This window comes from Punica granatum, chromosome 6 (assembly GCF_007655135.1).
Source record: "Punica granatum isolate Tunisia-2019 chromosome 6, ASM765513v2, whole genome shotgun sequence".
In the NCBI taxonomy this organism is placed as follows: Eukaryota; Viridiplantae; Streptophyta; class Magnoliopsida; order Myrtales; family Lythraceae; genus Punica; species Punica granatum.
In genome coordinates, this window is record NC_045132.1 from 23927408 (window position 1) to 23951162 (window position 23755).

Consider the following 23755-nt stretch of genomic DNA (forward strand, 5'->3'; position numbering starts at 1 on the left):
AATATTAGTTTGTGCTTATGAAAGCTACTTCTCCTTATTCTCTTTTCAACTATTAATTTTGATTTCAATAGTTTCAAATTGTTAACTCCTAAACACTCTAACTTATTCATAAATCAATACTTATTTTTTAATAATTATATTTCAGCACCTTTATATCAGTTATAACGCTCTCAAACCAAGCCTTAAGGTAGAATCATTTATGATTTTCTCTTGTACATTGGAGTCCCGTGAAGACGGGGAAAATTGATTAGGAAAAACTTGGCCTTGACAGACTTCCATAAGCATTCCTGGCCCATGGGCCATGTTTTTGGGTTCTCTTGGACAGCAAAAGCAAAAGCCCAGTGGGCTGTCCTGCTAGATCGGCCCAATTTTTCTCTTAGTGTTTCCTGTGGGTCCATTGCTGCCAGTAATGGGCCTTAGTGCTGAACATTTGAGGCCCAGTTTTACATATCCGGCCGGCTTGGTCTGTGGAAGGACATATCCTACGGCCATGTGCAGGAAGGGACGAACATCTTAGCTCTTGGTCAGTTGGTTCCACACTAGCTTTTAATCGGACGGCTCATATCGTCCCAAACACGTCACTCATTCCGAAGTGCTCCATCGTCCCCTCCGTTTACCTTCTGGTGAAGCAGATCAGACTGAAAACTCTCTCACTGTCTCTTTCTCTCTCCTCTCCGCTCGCCGGCGAAGCAAAGATGATGCCGCCGGAGCTCCAACCGCGCTCCTTCCGGCCCTACATACCGTCGTCCATCAGCAGCCCGGCCTTCTCCTCCTTCAGCAATGGCTCTCCTTCCTTCTCCCCTTCCCAAAACCCTAGCCCCAGCACCGGCAGCTTCTCCGGCGGCTCCAGCTCCAGTTTCGCCTCCTCCCGGTCCATCAAGGGCTCCTCGCGCTTCTCCCCCACGGCGTTCGCCCATAACGCCCGGATCGCCATCGCCCTGGTACCCTGCGCCGCCTTCCTCCTCGACCTCGGCGGCGGTCCGGTGGTCGCCACCCTGACGCTCGGCCTGATGGTGGCTTACATCCTCGATTCGCTCAGCTTCAAGTCTGGCTCCTTCTTCGGCGTCTGGTTCTCTCTCATTGCAGCTCAGATCGCCTTCTTCTTCAGTTCGTCCCTCATCACGACCTTCAACTCTGTCCCCCTCGCTTTGCTTGCAGCATTCCTCTGCGCCGAGACGAACTTTCTGATCGGCGTCTGGGCCTCGCTGCAATTCAAATGGATCCAACTCGAGAATCCATCGATAGTTCTGGCACTCGAGCGGCTCCTATTCGCATGTGTCCCATTTGCAGCCTCGTCTCTCTTCACCTGGGCCACAGTCTCCGCTGTGGGCATGCACAACGCTGCTTACTATCTCATGGCCTTCAACTGTGTGTTCTACTGGCTTTACTCTATCCCAAGGCTTTCCTCATTCAAAGCTAAGCAGGAGCTGAAGTATCACGGAGGAGAGATCCCCGACGAGAATTTAATTCTCGGGCCACTCGAGAGCTGCGTGCACACGCTAAATTTGCTGTTTTTCCCGTTGCTGTTTCACATTGCGTCTCATTACTCAGTGATGTTCTCATCGGCGGCTTCTGTCAGCGACCTGTTCTTGCTCTTCTTCATTCCATTTCTGTTCCAACTGTATGCCTCCACGAGGGGCGCTCTCTGGTGGGTCAGTAAGAACCCTCAGCAGGTACAGAGCATTCGTGTCGTAAATGGTGCTGTTGCTCTTGTGGTCGTTGTCATCTGCTTGGAGATTAGGGTCATTTTCCACTCGTTTGGGAGATATATTCAAGTGCCCCCGCCTTTTAACTATCTGCTCGTGACGATCACAATGCTTGGGGGCGCTGCGGGTGCTGGTGCCTACTCCCTTGGAGAGGTGTCTGATGATTTTAGCTCCATCGCCTTCACTGCTTTGGCTGTTGTCGTCAGTGCTGCTGGAGCAATCGTCGTGGGATTTCCCATAATGGTATGTCTTTCAGATACCTTGTGCTTACTTTCTGTTGTAAATTTGATTTATGAATTTCTGAGTGGGCAGATTTTATGTCGTATCAAATGTTGAATTTATGGACAACTTATAGCTTGGTACTCGTTTCCCTTTGAAGAAATTTTGGATGGAAATTTCTATTGTATTGTGTACAGAAATGTAGCTTTCATTTCACAGGGGAAACTTGAAGGATAAACTGGGGTCAAGGGGCAATTACGTTGATGTATGGGCAATTATGAAACGTGACTACTTGATTTGTAGATTTGGAAGTCAGTTTAGGGGATATACTGAATGTGACACATGATGAAATTATGTTGATGTATGGGCAATTATGTGTTGGTTATGGTTTCTGATACGATCCTCTTATCTACAGTTTGTAGCATTAGCTATTGAAATATTTATTCTATAATTGTTTGCAAGGGTCTTTTATGTATATCTGATCCATGTGCTTGTGTCTATGTGTTCAACAGTTCTCATTTTCCTTTATAATCTTTGTTTTTTCAGTTCCTTCCACTACCAGCAGTTGCAGGCTTTTATTTTGCACGGTTTTTTACGAGGAAGAGTCTGCCATCATACTTCGCATTCGTAGTGCTTGGGAGCTTGATGGTCGCGTGGTTTGTAATGCATAATTTTTGGGATCTGAATATATGGATGGCAGGCATGTCACTGAAATCTTTCTGTAAACTTCTAGTTGCAAGTGTTGTCGTAGCCCTGAGTGTTCCTGGTTTAGCTCTTCTACCACCAAAACTTCATTTTCTGACCGAGGTTGGTTTAATCAGCCATGCATTGCTGCTATGCTATATTGAGAATCGATTTTTCAGTTACTCCAGCATATACTATTACGGGTTTGAGGATGAGGTGATGTATCCTAGCTACATGGTTATCTTGACGACTTTTGTGGGCTTGGCTATGGTGAGAAGACTTTCTGCAGACCATCGAATTGGACCAAAAGCCGTTTGGATATTGACTTGCTTGTACTCTGCAAAGCTCGTTATGCTGGTTATCACATCAAAATCTGTAGTTTGGATGTCTACTATCCTTCTACTGGCCATTTCTCCTCCACTGCTGCTTTACAAGTATTGAGATGACCTTTTCATCAGAGTAAATTCTTTTCAATGTTTCTTTATCATGTTGAGCTTATTGCATCATCAATACTCATGGCAGGGATAGGTCCAGAACTGCATCAAAAATGAAACCTTGGCAAGGTTATGCGCATGCTGGTGTGGTTGCTTTATCTGTTTGGTTTTGCCGTGAAACAATCTTCGAAGCCCTCCGGTGGTGGAATGGGAGACCTCCGTCTGATGGTTTACTTTTGGGTTTCTGTATTGTTCTGACTGGATTGGCTTGTGTACCCATTGTTGCTCTCCACTTTTCTCATGTCATGGTATGTATATTTCTCTTTAACTTCATTTTGAGTGGCTAAATAATGCTTTTAACTCGGACATAGGATTGCTGTATCTTTTTCCTTTATATATAGAATTTCTATATTATTGCTCTTAGACTGGATGTCAGTCTCGGCAAATAGATAGAGGCATCGAGAGTAGTGCCCCAGTTGGGGCCCTTTTTTCAGACTGGCTGACTGCGACTACTATGTAGATTTACCCCCAAAGAAAAGGCCTCTGAAGCACAATTTTTTTTTAAAAAGGGGTAAAAAAATATAAGGGTCCAAAATGAAGATACTTGGGTACTCTGTTGTGTTCTACTATGATTTTTTCTTGTTAAACTAATGGGACCATTATATGCTGCAGCCTGCTAAGAGGAGCTTGGTGCTTGTAGTAGCAACTGGACTACTATTTATCTTGATGCAGCCCCCAATTCCAGTCTCATGGACTTACCGGTCGGACTTAATTAGAGCAGCCCGCCAATCTGCTGACGACATTTCTATTTATGGTTTTGTGGCGTCAAAGCCCACATGGCCATCATGGTTGCTTATTGCAGCTATTCTGCTCACACTTGCTGCAGTAACATCCCTCAGATCTATGAAATACATTGTTGAATTAAGGACATTCTACTCGATAGCTATGGGAATTGCCCTCGGGGTCTATATATCTGCAGAATTCTTCCTCCAAGCTGCGGTTTTGCATGCCCTCATTGTCATCACCATGGTCTGTACCTCTGTATTCGTTGTCTTCACCCATTTCCCATCTGCTTCGAGCACAAAGCTCCTGCCTTGGGTATTTGCTTTGCTTGTGGCTCTCTTCCCAGTGACATATCTCTTGGAGGGTCAAGTGAGAATCAAGAGCATTCTTGGAGATGGTCTTGCTGGGGATATGGGAGAGGAAGACAAGAAGCTGACGACTCTTCTGGCCGTTGAGGGTGCTAGGACCTCCCTGCTCGGCCTCTATGCAGCAATATTCATGCTTATCGCTCTGGAAATTAAGTACGAATTGGCCTCATTGATGCGGGAGAAGGCAGTTGAGAGGGGCAGTGGGATCAGGCACAGTCGATCAAGTCAAAGTAGCAGCAGCTCTTCTGCTTTCCCTCGGATGAGATTCATGCAACACCGTTTGGCCTCTAATGTACCTGCCTTCACAATCAAGAGAATGGCTGCAGATGGGGCTTGGATGCCCGCAGTTGGTAATGTTGCAACCATTATGTGCTTTGCAATCTGCTTGATCTTGAACGTAAACCTCACAGGTGGATCAAATCGGGCAATCTTCTTCCTCGCGCCAATACTACTACTTCTAAACCAAGATTCAGATTTTGTTGCTGGATTTGGGGACAAGCAAAGGTACTTCCCAGTGACTCTGGTAATTTCAGGCTACTTGGTCTTGACTGCCCTATACAGCATATGGGAAGATGTGTGGCACGGGAACTCAGGCTGGGGTCTGCAGATCGGTGGACCTGACTGGTTCTTTGCTGTGAAAAATGTGGCCCTCCTCATCCTTACATTCCCAAGCCACATCCTCTTCAATCGGTACGTATGGAGTTACACGAAGCAGGCCGATTCGATGCCGCTGCTTGCCCTGCCCCTTAATCTGCCATCAATTTTGATAACCGACGTTCGGAAGATTCAGATACTGGGGCTGCTTGGGATCGTTTATTCCTTGGCACAGTATCTGATTTCTAGACAGCAATACATATCTGGACTGAAGTACATTTAGGTCGAATGCAGACTTTGTACAATATTTGATTTGGCAAAATTTTCAAGCAAGAGATCCAGTAGCCCAGGTTTGCCCCCTCACTCCGAATCATATACCTCGCCCAGGCTCATGATTGCACTGGATTGCCTGAACTGTCTCTGGATAAGATCCTTGTTGAGTTATGATGACTGTCTTCCTATGTTTCTCTTCAGAACGTTGGGTAGCCCTTTGGTCAATAGATACAGCAGATAGCTTTTACCTGAGCAATCTCAGTTGTAGTTCTCGAACTTTTTTCTGATTTCCATGATTCGGTTGCAACCCAGGCGCCGCTTGCTATCTATTCACATCTCATGCATAGTCAGTCACATGTACTTTATTCTATAGTTAAGATTCCAATTCGAGCACCCGAGCGCAGACATTCTTTTCTTTTAGTGATACTGTTAAAACGACTATGGAAACTTCCTGTTGAGTTTGACTGTAAAAGTTGGTGCGCTGGGCGGGATTTTGTTCCATTTTGATGGTCTGGCAGTCTGTTTCTTTTTCTTTTTTTTGTTGCTGTCAATGGTGTTCGGTGCCATAGCAACTGACTAGTCCATCGGATGCTGTATTTTACGGTCTGGGGCCCGCCATTAAACCTTAGATGCTGACCCCCAAGAGAATCAAACTCTGAATGTGGACCTGACCTAAAGCTTGTTGTCATTTTAATTCTGTTTCATTTCTTATTCCACCAAAAATAAGGAGTCTTCTTTCGGAAATCTACATGCGCTGGGAGCATGCAATAATTCCCAATTGTTGCTTATACTATCATGTAAAAAGCATTTAACAATGCATCGCTTAAATAAAATAAATATAAATAAAAGAAAGAAAAACCGCCACTATATTTGTGGGCCCTACGATATAGGCTAGGAAGGTGTTGCATGCGAGTGCGCCGGGCTCATGCAATAATTTCTGGACGGATCATATAGAGGCGACTGCCACGTACCAATGTTGGTGCTCTTCTCATCGAATAAGCCACGAGACGCCACAGGCAGCAATTACCACCACAAGGAAGGAAACAATGGCCTCTCCTCAGCTCCGACGAGTCCCAGTCTTCCTCACCCTCATGTTCTTCTACATCACCTTCGCTCCCTCTACATCCTGGCTGGTCGACGCCGGCGAGGACCCAGTCCCCGCGGTGTGGCCGGAGCAGTTCCATGCCCTGATGTTCATGAACTCCAGCGGCAACCTGTCCCTGATCGACCTCTGGTACGACTGGCCCAACGGCCGCAACTTCAACATCATCCGCGACCAGCTCTCGACCTCCCTCTACTACGACCTCGAGTGGAACAACGGCACCTCCTTCTTCTACAGGCTCGACCCCGCCTCTGAGCAGTGCCGCTCCGTGCAGCTCGAGGTGGGCATCCTCCGCCCCAACTGGCTCGACGGCGCCACGTACCTTGGCCAGCGCCGAGCGAACGGCTTCCTCTGCAATGTCTGGGAGAAGGTTGACTTCATCTGGTACTACGAAGATGTCGCTACCAAACGCCCCGTTCAGTGGGTCTTCTACACAGGTGGGCTGGACGGATTGATTTCAATTGCCAATTCATTGATCCAATCAGGTTGATTTGGGTGGAATATAGAAAGATTCGAGATTTGATATGGCGGTTTTGTCGAGTGAGATTCCCCAAATTCAACGCTGCATCCGTGCTCCGTGAATAAAATCTTGGACTGGTTCGAATATGGCATTGGATAATCGAGAAGTGCCTCTGTTATTGATGTTAAAACATTTGAGATTGAGGACGTTGATTGTTGAATGCTGTATATTGCTCGAGTGTTCATTTCAGTCTAGCTAATGCTGCTGCTGTGGTTTTCGGTTCCCTCATGGGTTAATTCGTGCAGGGAGAGAAGCTCATGTGATGGCATATGAAGTGGGTGCTGTTCTCGAGGATGCTAAATGGCAAGCCCCGCCCTTCTGTTTCACGAAGAAAGAAGCTGTGAAAGGACAGGACCCTGAACTTGCCATAACTGGGAGTTCTGGAGGGAATCCACTAGAAGGAGCGCTGAGAGGTTTTATGAATTTGTGAGCGTAAATGCTCATCTTTGTTCTCTTGAAGTTCTTTCTTTTCCTCTGTTGAATCGGTCTGTCCAGGTTCCTATTATGCTGTGGAATTGCTCTCTTCAAGTTATTAGTGGAAGCCGTAGGAAAAGTCGTTTTGTTTGCTTGATTATGCCATGGGGCATTTACTAAGAACAGCAAATGCCAAGAACTTGTCAGATGGCTGTCTTTATTCCAAGGAGTTCTAATAGGATGTGGAAGTGCAAACTCATGTAACAGTAAGAAACTTCACCATAGTAATGCCTTCTGAAGTTCCTTTTCTTCTCTCGTCCCTACTTTTATGGTCGGTCGATGCAGTGTACTGCTATTGCATATACATTAGGTTATTTTGCTGTGATTCATTTGCCCCAATACTAATTTATTTATTAAGAACATAAGTGACTATGGAGGAAAGTCAGCCACTATCGCCGGGCTAGAGAAGCAATGGCATATCCTTAGCTCGGACTAGTCCACCTGTTCCTCGTGTCTTCTTTATCTTCACTTCCTGTTCCCTTACCTCCACATGCCACTCCATCGTCTGGCTGCCTTGAGCGAGCACAAAGACCATTTTCTGTGGCCGGAACAGGTCCATTTCACTCCCTTATTATAATGAGACTCCAGCAGAGCACTCTCTCCTGTCATGACTTCCCAGTATGGTTGGCTTACAGGCCCGAACTTCAGTGCCGCACCTTGCACTTCGAGGTGGGTGTCATCCGCCCTGAGTACCTGTCTGGGGCAGTGCCAGGTGAACGGAGTACCCTGCAATGTGTGAGAGGAGGTTAACTGCAATGTATGGGAGAAGGTCCACTGCATCTGGAACGACAAGGATGTCATCACCAAGCGCTCATACTCTGGTTCTTCTATCCCGGTACTTAATCTCGACTAATTTGCAAATTGAACTTTTGTTATGTTATCATTACCAATCTGACAATGTTTCTGAAGGCATTCTTTAGAGATGTAGAGACCAGATTTTTAAGTTTGTTAGATGCTCTTTTGGAGTAAATAAATTATAATTAGTCTACCGTTCACAGTTTAATCTCCTTGACGACATCTGTATTTAAATATGACCAGATTAAAAACGGTTTTCAGGAAGTCCAACACATATTGCTCTACACTTATACACTAATGCGCCATAAATGAAACCTATGTATCTTTCTTGCAAGCCCATGAAACTTATTGACTTGTTCGATGTGGCAGTGGAAGATCAAGAGCTACTATTGACAGATTCCTGATGGCACCCGGCGATTTTTTCCTGGTGAGAGAAATTTATGTGATGAAATACCAAGCGGGAGCTGTCCTAGCTGACGCAGAGCTGAAGCCTTCATCTCACTGTTTTGCCGAGGACGGAACTGCAAGCAATTAAAATCCCAATCTCACCGGTGCAGCAATTTCCATGGAGGATCTGCTAGGAGTGTTAAGCGGTTTAGCAATCGTTTCGATGTAAATGGCCGTCTCTGGATAACATCATTGTTGAGTTATGGTGACCATCTTCCATGTTGCTTTTCAGAATGTTGAATAGCCCTTTGATCAAATAGATACAATAGAGGGCTTTTAGTTGCGCAATCTCGGTTGTAGCTTTCGAACTTTCTGACTTCCATGATTCAGTCGCCAACAGAGTAGTTGCATACTATCGAGTCACATCAGGAGCCCTTTTGTCAGTCCCTTGTTGTACCTCAGCTTTACTTAAGATTCCGATTCTGACACCCTACTTGTGCTTCACTTGAGTGTGTTTGTTTTTTCAAAAATATTCAACTCAACTCAACTACACTCCACTTATCTTAAATTCAACATCACAATCATTATTTTTTTTATTTTTTAAATTTTTTTAACCATTCAATTCAATTTTTAATATTAAATTCTCTCAACTATTCATTACTTTTTTACAATTCAACAACATAATCATTACTTAATCATTTCTTTCTCTCAATTATTTATTACTTTTTCACACTTTTTCTCATAATTCAACAATATAATTATTATAAACCAATTAAAATCAAAACTCAACTCAACTCTAAATCCAAACGCACTCTTAATATTCCAAGTTTGAATGATACCGAATATTACGAAAGCTTGTTTTCGAGTTGACCGTTAAGAAATGGTGCAATGGGCAGGATTTTGTTCCATTTTGTCTGTCTAATGTCACAACTTAGTCGGCAGTTTTGTATTTCACTTGTTACTTTGTCTTGCAAACGTGTACATTCTGCACGTGCACCGGAGCATGAAATAATTCGTATTCATGTCTTGGATTAGTTGAATGAAGTTGGGCTTTTGAATAATACGGTACATCAAAAAAAGAAAAAAAAAAAGTAAATACAAAGAAAAGTGATTGCGTGGGCCAGATGCATAAGGGGGAGAGGATGGCCTACAAAATCGGTAGGGGAGGTTACCTCATGCCTGCGCCCGGCTCATCCAACTATTTTATCCACAAAATGCATATGCCGACGAAGTTGCCACGTGTCAGAGATATCGTTGCGTTTCTCATCGTATAAGCCACAGATAGCAAATCCCCGCCATTCAGAAAGACAAGAATGGCGTCCCCTCGGCTCCGGCTGGTCGTTTCCTTCCTCTTCATCGTCTTCGCTTACCGTACATCCTGGCCGGTCGATGCCGGCGAGGACCCGGTCCCCGCGGCGTGGCCGGAGCAGTTCCACGCCCTGCTGCTTATGAACTCCAGCGGCGCCCTGTCCCTGATCGACCTCTGGTACGACTGGCCCAATGGCCGCAACTTCAACATCATCCGGGACCAGCTCTCGTCCTCCCTATACTACGACCTCGAGTGGAACAACGGAACCTCTTTCTACTACAGGCTCGACTCGGGCTCCGAGCAATGCCGCACCCTGCATTTTGAGGTGGACATTCTCCGGCCCAACTGGCTCGACGGCGCCACGTACCTTGGCCAGCGCCGAGCGAACGGCTTCCTCTGCAATGTCTGGGAGAAGGTTGACTTCATCTGGTACTATGAGGATGTCGTTGGCAAGCGCCCCGTCAAGTGGGTCTTCTACACAGGTGAGCATGACAGATTGATTTCAATTGCCAATTCACTGTTACAATCAGGTTGCTTTTAAGGGGATAAAGAAAAGATTTGAGCTTGATACAGCGGTTCTGTTGATGGAATTCATTGAATCAAATGCTTCATCGGTTGCTCCATTACAGTTGGGAGTTGAAAAAAAGTACGGGTTTTTCATGCTTGTGCACAATATGAATCCTGCTCGGGTTCTGTATTAGGACTGTAATACTTCTTGGACTTCTTTGAATGTAAGACTGGAAAGTCAAGAAGTGCCTCTGCTGTTGATGCTCCGGCATTTGGGATTGAGGATGGCGAATGCTGTAATCTGCTCTGAGTGTTCATTTCCTTATAGCTGATAATGCTTCTGCAACTTTTTAATCATTCTTGCAGGGAGAGAAGCCAATGTGATGACATACGAAGTGGGAGCTGTTCTCGAGGATGCTAAATGGCAAGCCCCATCTTATTGTTTCTCAAAGAAAGAAGCTATCAATGGACAGAACCCCGAACTCGCCATAACCGGGCGGTTCTGGGAGGAGTCTACTCGAAGGAGTGCTGAGAGGTTTTACGAATCTGTAAACATAAATGCTCATCTTGTTCCTCCACTCTCTCGACTACATTTGCATTGATTTTCTCTCTTCAAGGTCTTGTTTTTTGCTACGGAATTGGTCTGTCCAGGTTTTTCCTTTGCTGTGGAATTGCTCTCTTCAATTTATCAGTGGAAGCCTTATGAGAAGTTATTGCTGCTTTAGGACATTTAGTAAAAACAGCAAATGTGAAGAAGGAAACTAGTCAGTTGTCTGTCTCTATTCTGAGGAGTTGCAAGAAGATGTCGAAGAGAGCACTCATGTAACAGTACGAAGCTTCACCATACTGGAAGTTCCTCTTCTGCTATCATCAAGTCATCCCTGCTTTCATGATCGATCAACGCAGTGTAATACTGCTACAGTGCTACTGCATATGCATCAGGTTTTTTGGGTTTAATTATTTTATTTCCTTCTTGTCTTTATTTTTGGTCGAAGCAGAAGTTACCTTGTGGCCCTGATACTAATTTATGTATTAAGAAAGATCATAAATAGCCATGGAAGGAAAATCAGCCACTTCCACCACCCCAGAGAAGCAATGGCATTTCCTTGAATTACATCAGTCCTTGTCTTCCTCCTCGTCTTAATTTATATTTACTTCCACTTCCCTTATCCTGGCTGCCTTCTGTGGTGAGTGCAAAGACCTTGTGCCGTTGTCGGAGCGGTTCCACTCCCTCATCAGTCACCATGATGAGACTACAATGGTGCTCTCTCTCCCGACGTGACTTACGATACGGCTTTTGAAAAGAAATATAATTTATATATATTTATAAATATTATCTAACCTATTTTTAAAAATAGATATATAAAATACCAGATAATTCATATATACTTTTTCTTACTATATATACTAAAGGTTGTCCATGACCGATCTTGAAAAAAAAAACAAAAAATTAGTAAAAAATAAAAGAATGAAAATTTTCAATAAAAATGAGAGCAAAATCAAAGTATAAATTTAATCAACTCACTTGTATTTAAAAAAAGATATAGTTTTGAGAGCTCAAATCTAGCCGTAAACGTATTTTTTTAGAGCTGAACGGACTCATATTTATGTGTGATAATTAATATTTATAACTATCATACAAAATATAGATAAAATATAATTTATTTTTTGAAAAGAAATATAATATATATATATATATATCTATAAATATTATCTAATCTATTTTTAAAAATAGATATATGCAAAACCATAGAACTTTCGGTCGAGGTTTGTGGAGGTTCAGCTGAACACAGAGCGGTGCCAAGTTTGCTCTTTTAGCCAGAATGGTGTAGCCATCAACTCGGAGAAGAGGGCTGATTTGGCTAGCCGCGTGGCTAGCCGCGCGACGAATCATGTCAGCGGTGTAGTATTCCCACGACAATTCGTGGATTCTTTAGCCAGACAGCAATAGTAGAAAAGGAGGCTTTGGATGGTTTAAAATTTGGCTCCCAAAGACGAATAGTGAGGAATCTGTAGTTGATGAACCAGGGCTCGTCTCGGAGAGCACGGTCTCTATTCGCCTTGTTATGAAAGGTCGAGATGTAGAAACCAGTCCCATTATCAACAATGTCGAGACTGCCCGTTGGTCGCCAGAGGTTATGAGAGGTTTCCCAAAGAGCTGGATGATAAGGGATTCTCTCCATGGGGCGCGAATCCGCAGTGTCTCCTTCCTGGTCAGGAGTACTCGGGGTTCACCATCATCGTCCTCCTCATCAGGTGCAACATCATCATCGGTGTCGTCATCGGAGTGATGATCCGATGCAGAAGGCTTCTTCATAAGCCCCGGGGATGACTCCAGCTAACTTATCTTTATAGGAGATGTTTGATTGCAGTGAAGAAGAGATAGCAGAAGGAAGACGGAAGCTGGGAGGAAGAGGAGGGAGGGAGAGACGTCATTTCTTTTTATCTTGCTTCCATATATATATATATATGCATATATAGATGTGGCAATATTACGCGGTAATCATCCACTGTCTTATTAATTATGTGACCTTAATTTCGTCACGCAGGACACGTCGTCGTTAGACAGCGCAAGCATGTCCGATATAGTTATTCAATAATAAATGCGGAAGGCGGGCGACCTAATAACATCATGAGTACAAACAGAATGCGCAATGCGCACCCCTGCGCACGATAACCGGCAAACCGCAAACCGCCTATCTGCTGAAACAGTGAAGCTGAAACAAGAAGCTTCATTAGCTTATAATGACGTGATTAATGGCGGTATAATACTCCGACACACTGTTGCTTTCTACACCAAAAGAAGAAGAAGAAGAAGAAGAAGAAGCGGAAGCAGAATCGAATACCCATTGAGCTTAATTAGCTTTTTCCTCTGTAAATTACGCTGCTCTCTCTCTCTCTCTCTCTCTCTCTGTGGCCCCGATTCTTTCTGTTCGGCTGTACTTGCCTCCTGCTTGTTTCTCGGGAAGGTTCCGAGGATCGGGCGTCGCCCTCATCATCTGGTGGGCTGCGAGGTCTTCGCCCCCATCGTCCGTTTCGGGGGAGATCTAATCCCCGCCTTCCCCGCACAGTCTTAGTTGAGCTCGGGGTGAGTCAATGCTGCTTTCAGCTCTCTGTCAAATTCTTTCTTCTTCGCTCTCTCTCTCTCTCTCTCCCCCTCTGCTGCGAAGTGTGTCAATCCATTTCGAGCTTGGGAAATTTCGGGCCTTTCTGCTGTTGGGTGAGTGAAAATGGGATTCTGTCAGTCAGTCTATTTTTCTCCTGCACTTGATTGCCCGATGGAGCTGAATTGGATACAGTACTTCTCGAAATTCGAGCTGTCAATGACTTGATCGTTTTGGTGCATTCTCTGTCTTGGTTTGAGATTAAAAAATGGGTTCCACACCCCACCCCCCCAAACAACATGCTGTTTGTTGTATGGGACTTGAGTTTAGTGATGCTGTCGATATAAAATTTATGCTAATGTGCTTGCTCATCAATGCCCACCATTCCATTGTATGATCTTAGCTACTTCCTTGAAGGGCATTGAAATTTGAAGTTGATGCTGTTGTATTGCATAATATCGCAATTCATTTTATAGATACATTCTTGGACTCGCCTATACTGGTAATATAGATCTCGAGGGAAGTTTTGTAGACACGTGAATGTCACAATTCTCATGAATGTACTATCCCTTCAGCACTGAAAGTTTGTGCCCTCGTCTGATTTCTGCATCTTCTTCATTTGAACAACTAGCTCGAGTGGACATTCATCGGAAGGTGTAAAGATGGGTGCTTTGTGTTGCTGCGCACGGACTGATGATTCCGAAGAGTACGGTTATCCCGGTAACTCGATGTACAGAAATTGCATATGCTTGAGATTCTTCTTCCACCAGCTGTCCACTGGGGTATGTTAATCTCCGAGTTTTCAGATATCCACTGCCTTACATTTCAATGTTGCTGATGTTGATGGAGGTCCAATTCCTATGGCATCATTGTGGATTGGTGTTTTCTCTATATACCTTTGGATGCATAGTTCTGTGACAATTTATGCATATTGCCTAGTACTTTGACATTCTTGTGCAGTGTTTGATATGATATAGTCAATGTATTGGTTCTTTCATCACTCTATCTTTCATAGTCTCTCAATTTGCTTGAGTGGAGTGTCATAAACTTCTCATAGAAGCTTGTGTTTTGGGAGTAGATGATGCTTGAGTTGATGCTTTATTCCTGAGTTAGACAAACTTACTCCTTTACCTATTTTGCATCGATACATGTTTGTGGTGGACAACTGTGCAATGTTGTGAATTCATCGATCTGGAGCATGACCTGTATCTTAAGTGCCTTTTTCAGATTTAGATATGCTTACTGACCCTGTTCATCTGCCTCTGCAGTATAGAGGCATCTTCCATAGACTTGAAGGACGACCTGTCACTGCTCAAATCCAAGGAGCTACGTTGTCATCTTCAGCTATAAGTTCGCTTCCAGCAGATAATTCCATGAATGACAGCCATGGCTCGATCTCCAGACCTTTGCCTTATGACTCTGACCCAAGATACTCTCGCTTACAGCGTGATGGTTTGGTCTCCAGGCGTGAAAAGGCAATGTCTCATTTCCAAGAAGATACACAACCAATGAGAAGGAATCTGAGCAGTTCTGGCATAGAGGCTCTCGGTCTCGGGAGGAGGAGGAATGGTGTTGACTCAGAGGAAGATTGTAAATTTAGTCTTCTTGAGACCTCCGAGAAGGCTTTGACCACCAAAAGTGCTGATGGATTAATTTACGTGCAACCTTCATCTGAGGATGAGGATCTGTGCCCGACATGTCTAGAAGGTGAATCGGTTGTGCTATTTATCCACTCTAAATGCATATGGACTTGCATACATCTACCATTATATTTGCTTGTAAGAGAAAGGTTTGAGTCATATTTGCTATTTCCATCATTATAACCATTGTTCTGGGTCTACTGCAGAATATACTCCGGAAAACCCAAAAATCACAATGCGATGCTCTCACCATTTTCACCTGGGCTGTATATACGAATGGATGGAAAGAAGTGAAAGTTGTCCAATTTGTGGCAAGGTAATGCACTTTAAGGCTCTATAGGATCATAATCTGAATGGTGAATCGAGTATGATGATTAATCTAAAATGCAAGACTAATAGACTATATTTTCAGTAATATCCACTTGGAAGCAGTCAAAGTATGAAACATTATCTGGTCATGTGATGATTGTCTTGTCACCAATATCACGTACATATAGCGTTGATCATATTTCACTTCATAGCCTATCATTTGTAGATTGGAATGCAAATGCTATTAGAAATGCTCAGAACCATAATGAGCTTTTCACTATACCATTTGATTACATCTTGTCACTCTCTTGTTATGTTGAATCCATAATTTTCTTGCTGAATGTGCATCTGATATCGACCATTTCTTCCTACAGGAGATGGAGTTCTGCGAGAGTCCTTAGGTTTACTATAACTGATTTCGAAGCAAAGAGAAATATACACGGAGCTGGTGGATGTAGATAAAGCGGTCCTGCTTGAAAAAAGATTGGTATTGTGAAGTGGCGGTCTCGCTTATCCTTAAATTTCTTATAATTGGATCTCCAATTTGGCGCCATATTGTGACGTCCTGTATAGAGAATCGAATCTTTGTTGTTTGATTCCTGTTGTTTCAACTGCTAAAATGTATAAGTTTGTGATGGATCCCATGATTAATTGTAGAGAATAAGATACTTAATGCTGGTGTTAATGCAACGAATTCCCATAAATTGCTTGTATCTTGATCATTTTTATGTGCATTAGCCCTGTCATAGATGGTAGCCGTATTAGGCGTAAATATCACTTCTGCAATTCTAACTGAAGTCAGATGGTTGAAGATGCTCGGAGTAGTTTTTGCCACTAGTCTGTCCGATTATAATCATGGGTTTCACAGCATCGGTTTTCTGGTTCTGATGCGTTCTTGGTCATCTTCATGTGTACTATATTTTCATCTATATATATGCGTATGTATATATATGTATGGCATGCATTGTTGGAATTGGAAGAAAAGAGTTGTTGATGGTTTGCGAAATACCCTGAAGTGATGTCTCCCCAAAATTGGAAACTGATTTGGTGTGAACTACAAATGGAAATTTTGTCCTTAATTGCGAGGGCATAGCATTCGCATGAGCAAGTAGTGGTTGGAAAATGCTAAAGAACCATCGGCAGGCTTTTGTTGGGGCCCGTCTTTTGGTTTGTGTAATCGAAAGGAAATCTTCGATGATCCTTCCAAATTTGCTGTTCAGGCTTTGTTCCCGATCCATCGAAGATCATTGTCGAAAGTTTCGTACTTGTGTCGGCTAAACGATGATCAAATGGACATAAGCTGATTGATTGATAAGAATGGGAAGAAACTCTGGAAAACCTTGACAGTTCCCGAACTAGCATACACAATTACGACTTTTGCTAATGCTCTATTACAATTTTCTTCGAAGTTCATGATATCATATATCCTTCTAGGAAAATAAAATGTCGAAATGATGCGAAATCTGACATTATATCTGGAACTTTTCTGAAGAACCAATAGTCTATAAGACCGAAATGTTCCGTAAGAGGTTCGATCCCCATCGAATGAGATACTATCTCTTGTCAGCTAGGCAGGGGTGCCCGTCTTGGTTTTCACGGCTTGTTCCCCTGTGGCGGTCTTTTGATTTGCTCTGTAATTATACCGACGTGCTAGGAACACGAAGGCACAGAAGTTGATGAAGCTCATGACCGTAAGCAACCAGTAGAAATAGTCGAACCGTCCCGTGTTTATGTTCTGGGAAAGCCAGGAAGGCCGCCCTTCCTTGTCATTCCCGGTGACTGACTTAATGATACTGTTGAGAATAGAAGCCCCGAAGCACCCTAACCCACCGGCCAGAGCCGCATATGCCGATCCTATGCTCTTCATTGCATCGGGAGCCTCTTCATAGAGAAACTCCAACAGCCCCACGATGCAGAACACTTCTGCTATCCCGATGAGGCAGTATTGGGTCAACAACCAGTAGGCACTGAGCCTGGGCATCGGGGTCAGGAAGGTTACCTCATACCCATGCTTTATCGCATAGTTCCTCCTGAAAAACTCAAAAATCGCAGCCCACCCAGTGGAAATGATCGAGACAGCGAGACCTATTCCCACCCTCTGGAGCTGAGATGCGCCATGAGGATGGCCGGTTACCCGTCGGGACAGTGGGACGAATACCGAGTAGTACAGAGACAGTATGAGGAATATGCTAAGGCCTGGGAACACGGGCATGCAGGTCACAGGGAGCTTTAAATGACCCATGTAGGTGTTCATCGTGTAAGCCTGCTGGACCGAGAGGGTCAGGTATTCTGTCAAGACCACATTTAGCATTATCGTGCAGGCAGGGACCGGAATGAGTTTCAGGAGGATTTTCACTTCCTCGACTTGGGTCACAGTGCACAGCCTCCATGGACTCGGGTTCGGGCCGTCTTCCTTCAGCTGTAGAGCCGCCTTGTCCAAACACCTGCAAGGTCATAGTCCTTGTGTTACCATATCATCTTATCCCTTTTCTGGCTGATGCCGATATGTTACGATTTCAATTGATATCTAGAATAACTGATTCATCTTATAAGAGGTCATATATTGTGTACTACAAACTATACGTGTTTTCTCCGGATTGAGTCTTGCTATGTTTAGGAGAAAATATAGACAACATAACCTCGTGAAAAGAAGTACCTACCTGAAATCATCTGTGTGAGCAATCTTTCCACTTCCTTTTATTGCGGACTGCTTCCCCTCAACTTCGTAGAGGCCAATCAACTCGCTGCTCGAGAAAGCAGCTTTCCTCTTCCGAAAGGCTGCCGCTAGGACCTGTGCAACCCTTGTCAATGGACTTCCTCCGGGCAATCTATGCCTATATAGAGGAGTCCCGAAAAAGAACAGCAGGTTTGATATGGCCATTGCTATGGCTAGAGAACCGAATGCAGACCCCCACCCGTGTTTCATCTGTATGTAAACCACAAGAGTGAAGGCCACAATCGCCCCTATAGTCACCGAGAGGTAGAAGAAGTTGAAAAATCTGTCCAGGTGGGACTTGTATTCTTTGCTCCTCTCATCAAACTGATCTGCCCCAAAGGAAGAGACACAGGGCCTTATGCCTGCAGCTCCGAATGCGGTGATGTAGAGGACGGTATAGAGGTAGACCATCTGCCACGGCTTCGCAGGCTCACAATTACCAAGCAGAAGAGAGAGCTGATCGCATTGCTTCTGATTCGGCATGAATATGTCCATTGTCGCACATAAAGTTATGCCCGTTAATCCCTGCGAGAACAGAATATTATGGTACAGACTGCTGCAGAATCCCTTGAACAAATTTACTTCGCTTTACAGAGATCTAGTAGCACCTGATATAACTCACTTACAGCAAGATAGATGGTAGTGAAGATGGCTATTGTCCAATATCGACCGAGATATGCATCGGCTAGGAAACCTCCAAAGACAGATGATGCCTGTGAAATCCCGAGGAAATTGTTGACCGCATTAGACGAACTCGAGAAGGGCTTGTGCATGACGTAGAACATGAAGACGACCATGTTAACCGAGAGGCCGAAATAAGCCAATCTCTCTGCCATTTCATTCCCTATAATAGTAAAGCAGCTCTGCGTCAAACTAGAGCATATAAGACCAAATAAACACTAACTTGCCGGTGAGTATAACAGAATTGCCTTAAGAGTTCATTAGGTTTTATATGTAGATCCACTTCAAATCGTCTCTGTTCTTTCACATCGAGCAATGCCTAAGTCTATCTTAGTTCAAGCTTATACTCCCATTGATTGGAAAACACATTTGTTCAAGAGCAACGGGATCCTTGCTTTATCTTTTATGTTACGGAATCCGATATTTACACTACCAAGTATGCCCTAGAGTCCAGTAGCCAAGGTCAGACTTATAATATATACTGCTTACCGAAAATAAACAAGGCAGCAATCCATCCACCGGTTTTAGATAGATCAGGGATGGGCTTGCCATTTATGTTGACAGGAGTAGTTCCACCAGTATAACCACGCCCGAAAGCTGTTCTCCTGTCATCAGACTCGATGAAGAACACTTTGAGCTTCTTCCTCCTGAACGGCTCGGGATTTGCAGTTGAGTTCACGCTTGCTGCCGGTGTCCCGACCACACTCTCGGGTGACTTAATCTCACTCGTACCCATCCCCTCCACTCACTGAAACCCGGAAAAGCAAAAGACTTCAAAATCTTCAAGAAGAAACCCGACTGCCCTGAAACCGGAACATCATCAAAAACTCATGTCCCGTACTTGAAAGACGAATGGAAGCGACTGAACAGGATTTACATTAACGGGAATAGCTTGGGACAGGAAAGGAAAACACTCACTGCTGCCAAAAATATCTAAATGGACAGTCCCAACGAAAGCGTTCGGTGCAGACGGGAGTGAAAAGAAATACCCCAACGAGATGGAACAGATCACAGAGAGTCACCCAACTAACTCGGGGTTGAGGACTCAGAGGTATTAACTGTACTGACAAAAAAAGAAAAAAAAATGCAATTCATGTGAGACAGCAGAGGAAGGTTGGGAGTGGCAATTAATGGGGGCCAACAGCGTTGGCGGTTGCTCTTCAATGCCATCCCTTTCTCTGTTTTGACACTGCCTTGTCATCTGCCGACCATAGAGTTCTTCATTGCCGACTTATTTAAGTAGACTAGACCAATCTAGCCGCACGAAATTTAGACGAATGATGATCCGTAGACCAATAGAGTTCTTCATTGCTGACTTATTTCAGTAGACTAGACCAATCTAACCGCACGAAATTTAGACGAATTATGATCCGTAGACCAATAGTGTTCTTCATTGCTGCCTCATTTATCCGATCACAAAACCAGCAGGGTCTATTAGATTGATTAGCAGTCTTTCTTTGGTTAACTCCGACGTAGAGGCCGGAATAACGTGTGTTGTCGATATAGAATAATGTATATAAAATAATGTGTTGTCGTTCTTCTTCATTTTTCCACCCTTCATTGATTGGACCTGCACAGTCCATTAATCACATTGGCCCGAGCTGAAATTTAATGTGACCGATTGATTACTCACAACTAATCAATTAATGCAAAAGCTCGAGATAGATAATGGGACCAAAGAGATATTCCCCGTCGTCATTGAAATCAAATGATAAGTGCGATTTTGGTTTTACATTCAAGCATTCAGTTACCAAACAATTGAAGACAATCTTCCCATCATGGGACAAAAGGAAAAGAGTCCTAGTAGTTGATGATTGTGCAGTTTTTGTTGTTCATTGAGGCATACACAAAATTGTTGACCGGCCACGGTCCCCCTGGCTGTCAATCCCAAGCCCAAGAAGAGAAAGAACAGGAGTGTGATGTATTTGCAGCTCTAGGGGAATACGTATGCAATTCACCAACAAATATCGGTGCTTCGTGAAATAGCCATCTTTAGAGTCCAAGGCCTTGTAAGGGAAAAGTGACACGATAAATTGTTACAAATACAAGCTGAAAATAATTCCCCAACTGAAAAGCTTTATTTAGTTTGGAGACTAACCTCGTCATGGGATCATAAGGGTGGACCTCAATAGTGCATCAATTCAGTATAATTTTAAGAAGTTCAATATCAAACAGCAGCGTCTTGTCTATCAGCCCTTGGTTCCTCAGGACAAAGTCCAGAGCTCGTTGTCCCTGCCAATGAAAGCGTGTCATAGGTGGGCATAATGTTACACAATGTTTTGAGAAGACAAGAAAAAGGTTGGGAGAATCACCGAGAAGGTAGTGGGTCTTGGACCCTTTCTGTTGAAATCATTCTCAGGATACCCAAGTTCTGGGGGCACTATGATCCTGCAATACTGTGAATAATAATGTTAAATTTTGCATACGACCTGCATGTATTTAATTTGGCTCAGCATTGGACTTGCCCAACAAAGGTAATAAGACTTGATATTATGAGACCGCAGAGAACAAATATAGCATTTAAACCTTGAATTACAAAAAAAGATCTCTCTTTCCTATCATCAAAAGCTGAATATTTGTTATTCCAAGTGAATCCTACACACAATATGCTTAAAGCTTGGGCATCGAAAGTGCCACGGGTTTGAAGTTATACCCTATAAAACAGTTTTGAGGTTCCCCTTTCATCGACCCAAAAAAAAAAAAAGCAGAAATTATATGTCTTTACATCTGTTTTATGAAAATCCATCAGGTGCAAATACTGGAATATTACTTGCATGATGATCTATAAGGCAAGTGCCAGAGGATCAGTGTACATGAGAATCTATTATGTGAGGCAGTATCCTATTCCAATAAGTGCCTTCTGCAGAAATTTGTCAATAGCTGGACTGAATATTTATAAAGTATATGTTGGAGAGGCAGATGCATCACCTTCTAATGCCCCCCGGGGCCATGCCAGAAACGGCTTCTTCAAATGCTTGAATTACCTACAAATGTCATGCACAAAGAGCCATTAGACGCTATAGAATTTAGAAGTAGCTCTTTCTTTTTTTATTTTTTTAGCGGAAAATAAGAGAACAGCCTAGTGATGCGGGAGCTGCAATGACTCGTCTCAGCAACGGACTACTCCACTAATGGTCTACGAAATGAAAATGTTTCCAATTAACTCAGAGAAGCCAATTCTAGTTTAAAGGAATACTCAGACCTCGTCAGATCCTACCCTGAACTTGAAGAAGTCCTTATCATTACCCTGCAAATAGATCAACCAAAGGCGAGTCTTATAACGAATAAAAATTGAGAGTTCAGACAGAAGACTTAATGTATTACACACCTCAAAGGAACCACCTTTTGTCTTGTTCCGAGCTTCAAATATGCGGCCATAATAACCTATTGTGTAACCATCCCAATCAACCTGAAATGTATTAATCATGCATCAGTGTTTTTCTGTTCCCCCCCTTATAAATCTCCACAATTCAGTACACTGTTTACGTGGAACGATATATGATAGGTATGTCGTGAAACTATATAAATCTATGCTTACCACTACAGTCTGTCCCACTTTTGGCGTGGGACCACTCCCAACTCGTAAGTCCTGCATTCACTTTGAAACAGTGAATCTTGACAGATAAAATAAACCAAGGAAACTCTTCTGGTCTAGATAAAGGTAGAAAAAAGAAGCACGTCAAACTTCAAAGGCACCGCGTGATATAGTACCTTGTACTGAAGACCCGACTCTGTTTCCGTGTAATCTGGGAATCTCATTTTTGTCTTTCCGTAGTCCTTCCCCCTAAGCGCCGGCACTGCACCATATATAGTCACGGTATCAATCAATGGAGAAATCATACAATAAATTTTTATCTACACCGACATGAATAAGCCATTCTACCGATTAGCATGGGGCAAGTAAAATAAGTATATTGCAATTAGTAGTTCTATCATCCATTGGCGAGCTCATTGGCTCTCCAATTATAAACTAGCAATATCCCAAAGCACAAACTAGTGGTAATGCGAGCAATTGCATAGAGGTAAATAGCAAGCTGCCATAAATGGAGAGGATAGAAGGAAATTACTGTCAGCGAATTCTTCAGCGAAACCCTCTTTATTTCGGGAATCGATCAGAAATGCCAGAGAGATCAATGCACTTGAAGATGCCAAAACTTTTCTCCGAGCGAATCCTCTGGCGACGACACTTTGCAGGCCACAGCCTTCCTCTGCGGGAGAAGACAACAGGTTAACCTCACGGGAAACGAAATGCACACTACACAGTCCAAAGCGACCACAGAGAGGGAGAGAGAGAGACCAGACAGTAAAGGTGCTTGGGAAGGGGGCAACTGGCGGGGGAGATGCGCTGATTTGGGCCTAACTGGTCCAAGAGACCCCTGAAATTCTCCAGAAGGGAAGAGGAAAATTGTGAAGAAGCTCGGATGGCTATGCGTCGCGATGAAACAACTGCCACAGAAAGGAACAGTATGAAAAACTTACGATTGCTGAAGCTCTTCTAGTAGACGACAACATGACAGGCTCCGGCAGAGCTGCAGCAGCTGAAATGGACGCCATTGTTAACACAGACAGATAGAGAGCGAAAGAGAATGAGAGAGACAGAGAGAGAGTCGGAGACGGAGCGAGCAGCACCGAAGAAGGAAGGAGAAGCATTTCGAGGGATGATAACGGCCTCAGATTTCCCGGGCTAACACCGTGCTCCCGGTGCACGTACGACCGTTAAGAATATGGCGGCGTCGGCTTACAAATTCTCTTCTTCTTGGACCTAAACGGGCCCAGTCCAGAATTTGGCTCGATTTATGGGCCCTCCAATTAAGCCCATTTTTTATTTTGGCGGGACAAATAAAATTATGAGGGAAGCTATCTGAAAGCTTTTGATCCCACCCAAACTTAGTGCGTTTGGTTTTAGAGTTGAGTTGAGTTGAATTTTAATTTTAATTGGTTTGTAATAATTATGATATTGAATTATGAGAAAAAATGTAAAAAAGTAATGAATAATTAAAAAATAATAATGATTGTATTGTTGAATTGTAGAAAAAATAATGAATAGTTTAAAGAATTTATTATTAAAAATTGAATTGAATGATTAAAAAATTGAAAAAGTAAGTGAGTGGAGTTAAAATTAGAGTGAAAATCTTAGGCCTTATTTGGAT

The 23755-nt window shown here is 43.5% G+C and overlaps 5 protein-coding genes across 10 annotated transcripts; 3 read left to right on the plus strand and 2 right to left on the minus strand.

The window, feature by feature from the left end:
* The first annotated feature begins 607 nt into the window (after positions 1–607).
* Positions 608–5562, plus strand: LOC116210561. The gene is made up of 4 exons (XM_031544463.1): positions 608–1949; positions 2472–3043; positions 3132–3351; positions 3716–5562. Exons 1-4 carry the CDS (start codon positions 696–698, stop codon positions 5069–5071), a joined length of 3402 nt encoding a protein of 1133 aa, XP_031400323.1. The 5' UTR covers positions 608–695; the 3' UTR covers positions 5072–5562.
* Positions 5563–5970: 408 nt separating this feature from the next.
* Positions 5971–11322, plus strand: LOC116210564 (uncharacterized protein At4g14100-like). The gene is made up of 3 exons (XM_031544468.1): positions 5971–6600; positions 10522–10690; positions 10807–11322. The coding sequence occupies exons 1-3, from the start codon at positions 6108–6110 to the stop codon at positions 10859–10861; spliced, it is 717 nt and encodes a 238-aa protein (XP_031400328.1). The 5' UTR covers positions 5971–6107; the 3' UTR covers positions 10862–11322.
* A 1454-nt stretch (positions 11323–12776) lies between these two features.
* Positions 12777–15921, plus strand: LOC116210565 (E3 ubiquitin-protein ligase At3g02290-like). Of its 3 annotated transcripts, none has more exons than XM_031544471.1 (5): positions 12777–13029; positions 13891–14041; positions 14528–14966; positions 15106–15215; positions 15583–15898. In XM_031544471.1, exons 2-5 carry the CDS (start codon positions 13922–13924, stop codon positions 15607–15609), a joined length of 696 nt encoding a protein of 231 aa, XP_031400331.1. In that variant the 5' UTR covers positions 12777–13029; positions 13891–13921; the 3' UTR covers positions 15610–15898. The 3 variants fall into 3 exon arrangements, with proteins under 3 accessions (XP_031400331.1, XP_031400329.1, XP_031400330.1); XM_031544469.1 differs by having other exon boundaries at positions 12782–13243; positions 15583–15921; XM_031544470.1 differs by lacking the exon at positions 12777–13029 and adding an exon at positions 13238–13375.
* A 569-nt stretch (positions 15922–16490) lies between these two features.
* On the minus strand, positions 16491–19681 carry LOC116210562 (protein NRT1/ PTR FAMILY 6.1). 3 transcript variants are annotated; one of them, XM_031544465.1, is made up of 5 exons: positions 19524–19681; positions 19095–19408; positions 18551–18768; positions 17869–18449; positions 16491–17652 (listed from the first exon to the last, which is right to left on the minus strand). In XM_031544465.1, exons 2-5 carry the CDS (start codon positions 19339–19341, stop codon positions 16776–16778), a joined length of 1923 nt encoding a protein of 640 aa, XP_031400325.1. In that variant the 5' UTR covers positions 19342–19408; positions 19524–19681; the 3' UTR covers positions 16491–16775. The 3 variants fall into 3 exon arrangements, with proteins under 3 accessions (XP_031400325.1, XP_031400326.1, XP_031400324.1); XM_031544466.1 differs by having other exon boundaries at positions 19095–19403; positions 19524–19666; XM_031544464.1 differs by having other exon boundaries at positions 19095–19655.
* Positions 19682–20269: 588 nt separating this feature from the next.
* On the minus strand, positions 20270–23259 carry LOC116210563 (peptidyl-prolyl cis-trans isomerase FKBP19, chloroplastic). 2 transcript variants are annotated; one of them, XM_031544467.1, is made up of 11 exons: positions 23085–23251; positions 22903–22981; positions 22673–22813; positions 22317–22402; positions 22144–22194; positions 21934–22014; positions 21808–21852; positions 21534–21589; positions 20918–20993; positions 20704–20837; positions 20270–20611 (listed from the first exon to the last, which is right to left on the minus strand). In XM_031544467.1, the coding sequence occupies exons 1-10, from the start codon at positions 23157–23159 to the stop codon at positions 20742–20744; spliced, it is 786 nt and encodes a 261-aa protein (XP_031400327.1). In that variant the 5' UTR covers positions 23160–23251; the 3' UTR covers positions 20270–20611; positions 20704–20741. The 2 variants fall into 2 exon arrangements, 1 of the variants encoding a protein (XP_031400327.1); XR_004157520.1 differs by lacking the exon at positions 20270–20611 and having other exon boundaries at positions 20762–20837; positions 20918–21001; positions 23085–23259.
* Positions 23260–23755: the final 496 nt, after the last annotated feature.

Bases quoted from the DNA above. Each gene is read 5' to 3' on its own strand.
- LOC116210561 (XM_031544463.1), top strand. From the start codon at position 696: ATGATGCCGCCGGAGCTCCAACCGCGCTCCTTCCGGCCCTACATACCG. The intron at 1,950-2,471 runs GTATGTCTTTCA...TTGTTTTTTCAG, and splicing joins TCGTGGGATTTCCCATAATG to TTCCTTCCACTACCAGCAGT. The intron at 3,044-3,131 runs GTATTGAGATGA...TACTCATGGCAG, and splicing joins CCTCCACTGCTGCTTTACAA to GGATAGGTCCAGAACTGCAT.
- LOC116210564 (XM_031544468.1), top strand. From the start codon at position 6,108: ATGGCCTCTCCTCAGCTCCGACGAGTCCCAGTCTTCCTCACCCTCATG. The intron at 6,601-10,521 runs GTGGGCTGGACG...TCATTCTTGCAG, and splicing joins TCAGTGGGTCTTCTACACAG to GGAGAGAAGCCAATGTGATG. The intron at 10,691-10,806 runs GTTTTACGAATC...TGGTCTGTCCAG, and splicing joins ACTCGAAGGAGTGCTGAGAG to GTTTTTCCTTTGCTGTGGAA.
- LOC116210565 (XM_031544471.1), top strand. From the start codon at position 13,922: ATGGGTGCTTTGTGTTGCTGCGCACGGACTGATGATTCCGAAGAGTAC. The intron at 14,042-14,527 runs GTATGTTAATCT...CTGCCTCTGCAG, and splicing joins TCCACCAGCTGTCCACTGGG to TATAGAGGCATCTTCCATAG. The intron at 14,967-15,105 runs GTGAATCGGTTG...GGTCTACTGCAG, and splicing joins GTGCCCGACATGTCTAGAAG to AATATACTCCGGAAAACCCA.
- LOC116210562 (XM_031544465.1), bottom strand. From the start codon at position 19,341: ATGGGTACGAGTGAGATTAAGTCACCCGAGAGTGTGGTCGGGACACCG. The intron at 18,769-19,094 runs GTAAGCAGTATA...TTACTATTATAG, and splicing joins TGCTGCCTTGTTTATTTTCG to GGAATGAAATGGCAGAGAGA. The intron at 18,450-18,550 runs GTAAGTGAGTTA...CTGTTCTCGCAG, and splicing joins TCACTACCATCTATCTTGCT to GGATTAACGGGCATAACTTT.
- LOC116210563 (XM_031544467.1), bottom strand. From the start codon at position 23,159: ATGGCGTCCATTTCAGCTGCTGCAGCTCTGCCGGAGCCTGTCATGTTG. The intron at 22,814-22,902 runs GTCTCTCTCTCT...CTTCTCCCGCAG, and splicing joins CCAAGCACCTTTACTGTCTG to AGGAAGGCTGTGGCCTGCAA. The intron at 22,403-22,672 runs GTAATTTCCTTC...TATATGGTGCAG, and splicing joins CGCTGAAGAATTCGCTGACA to TGCCGGCGCTTAGGGGGAAG.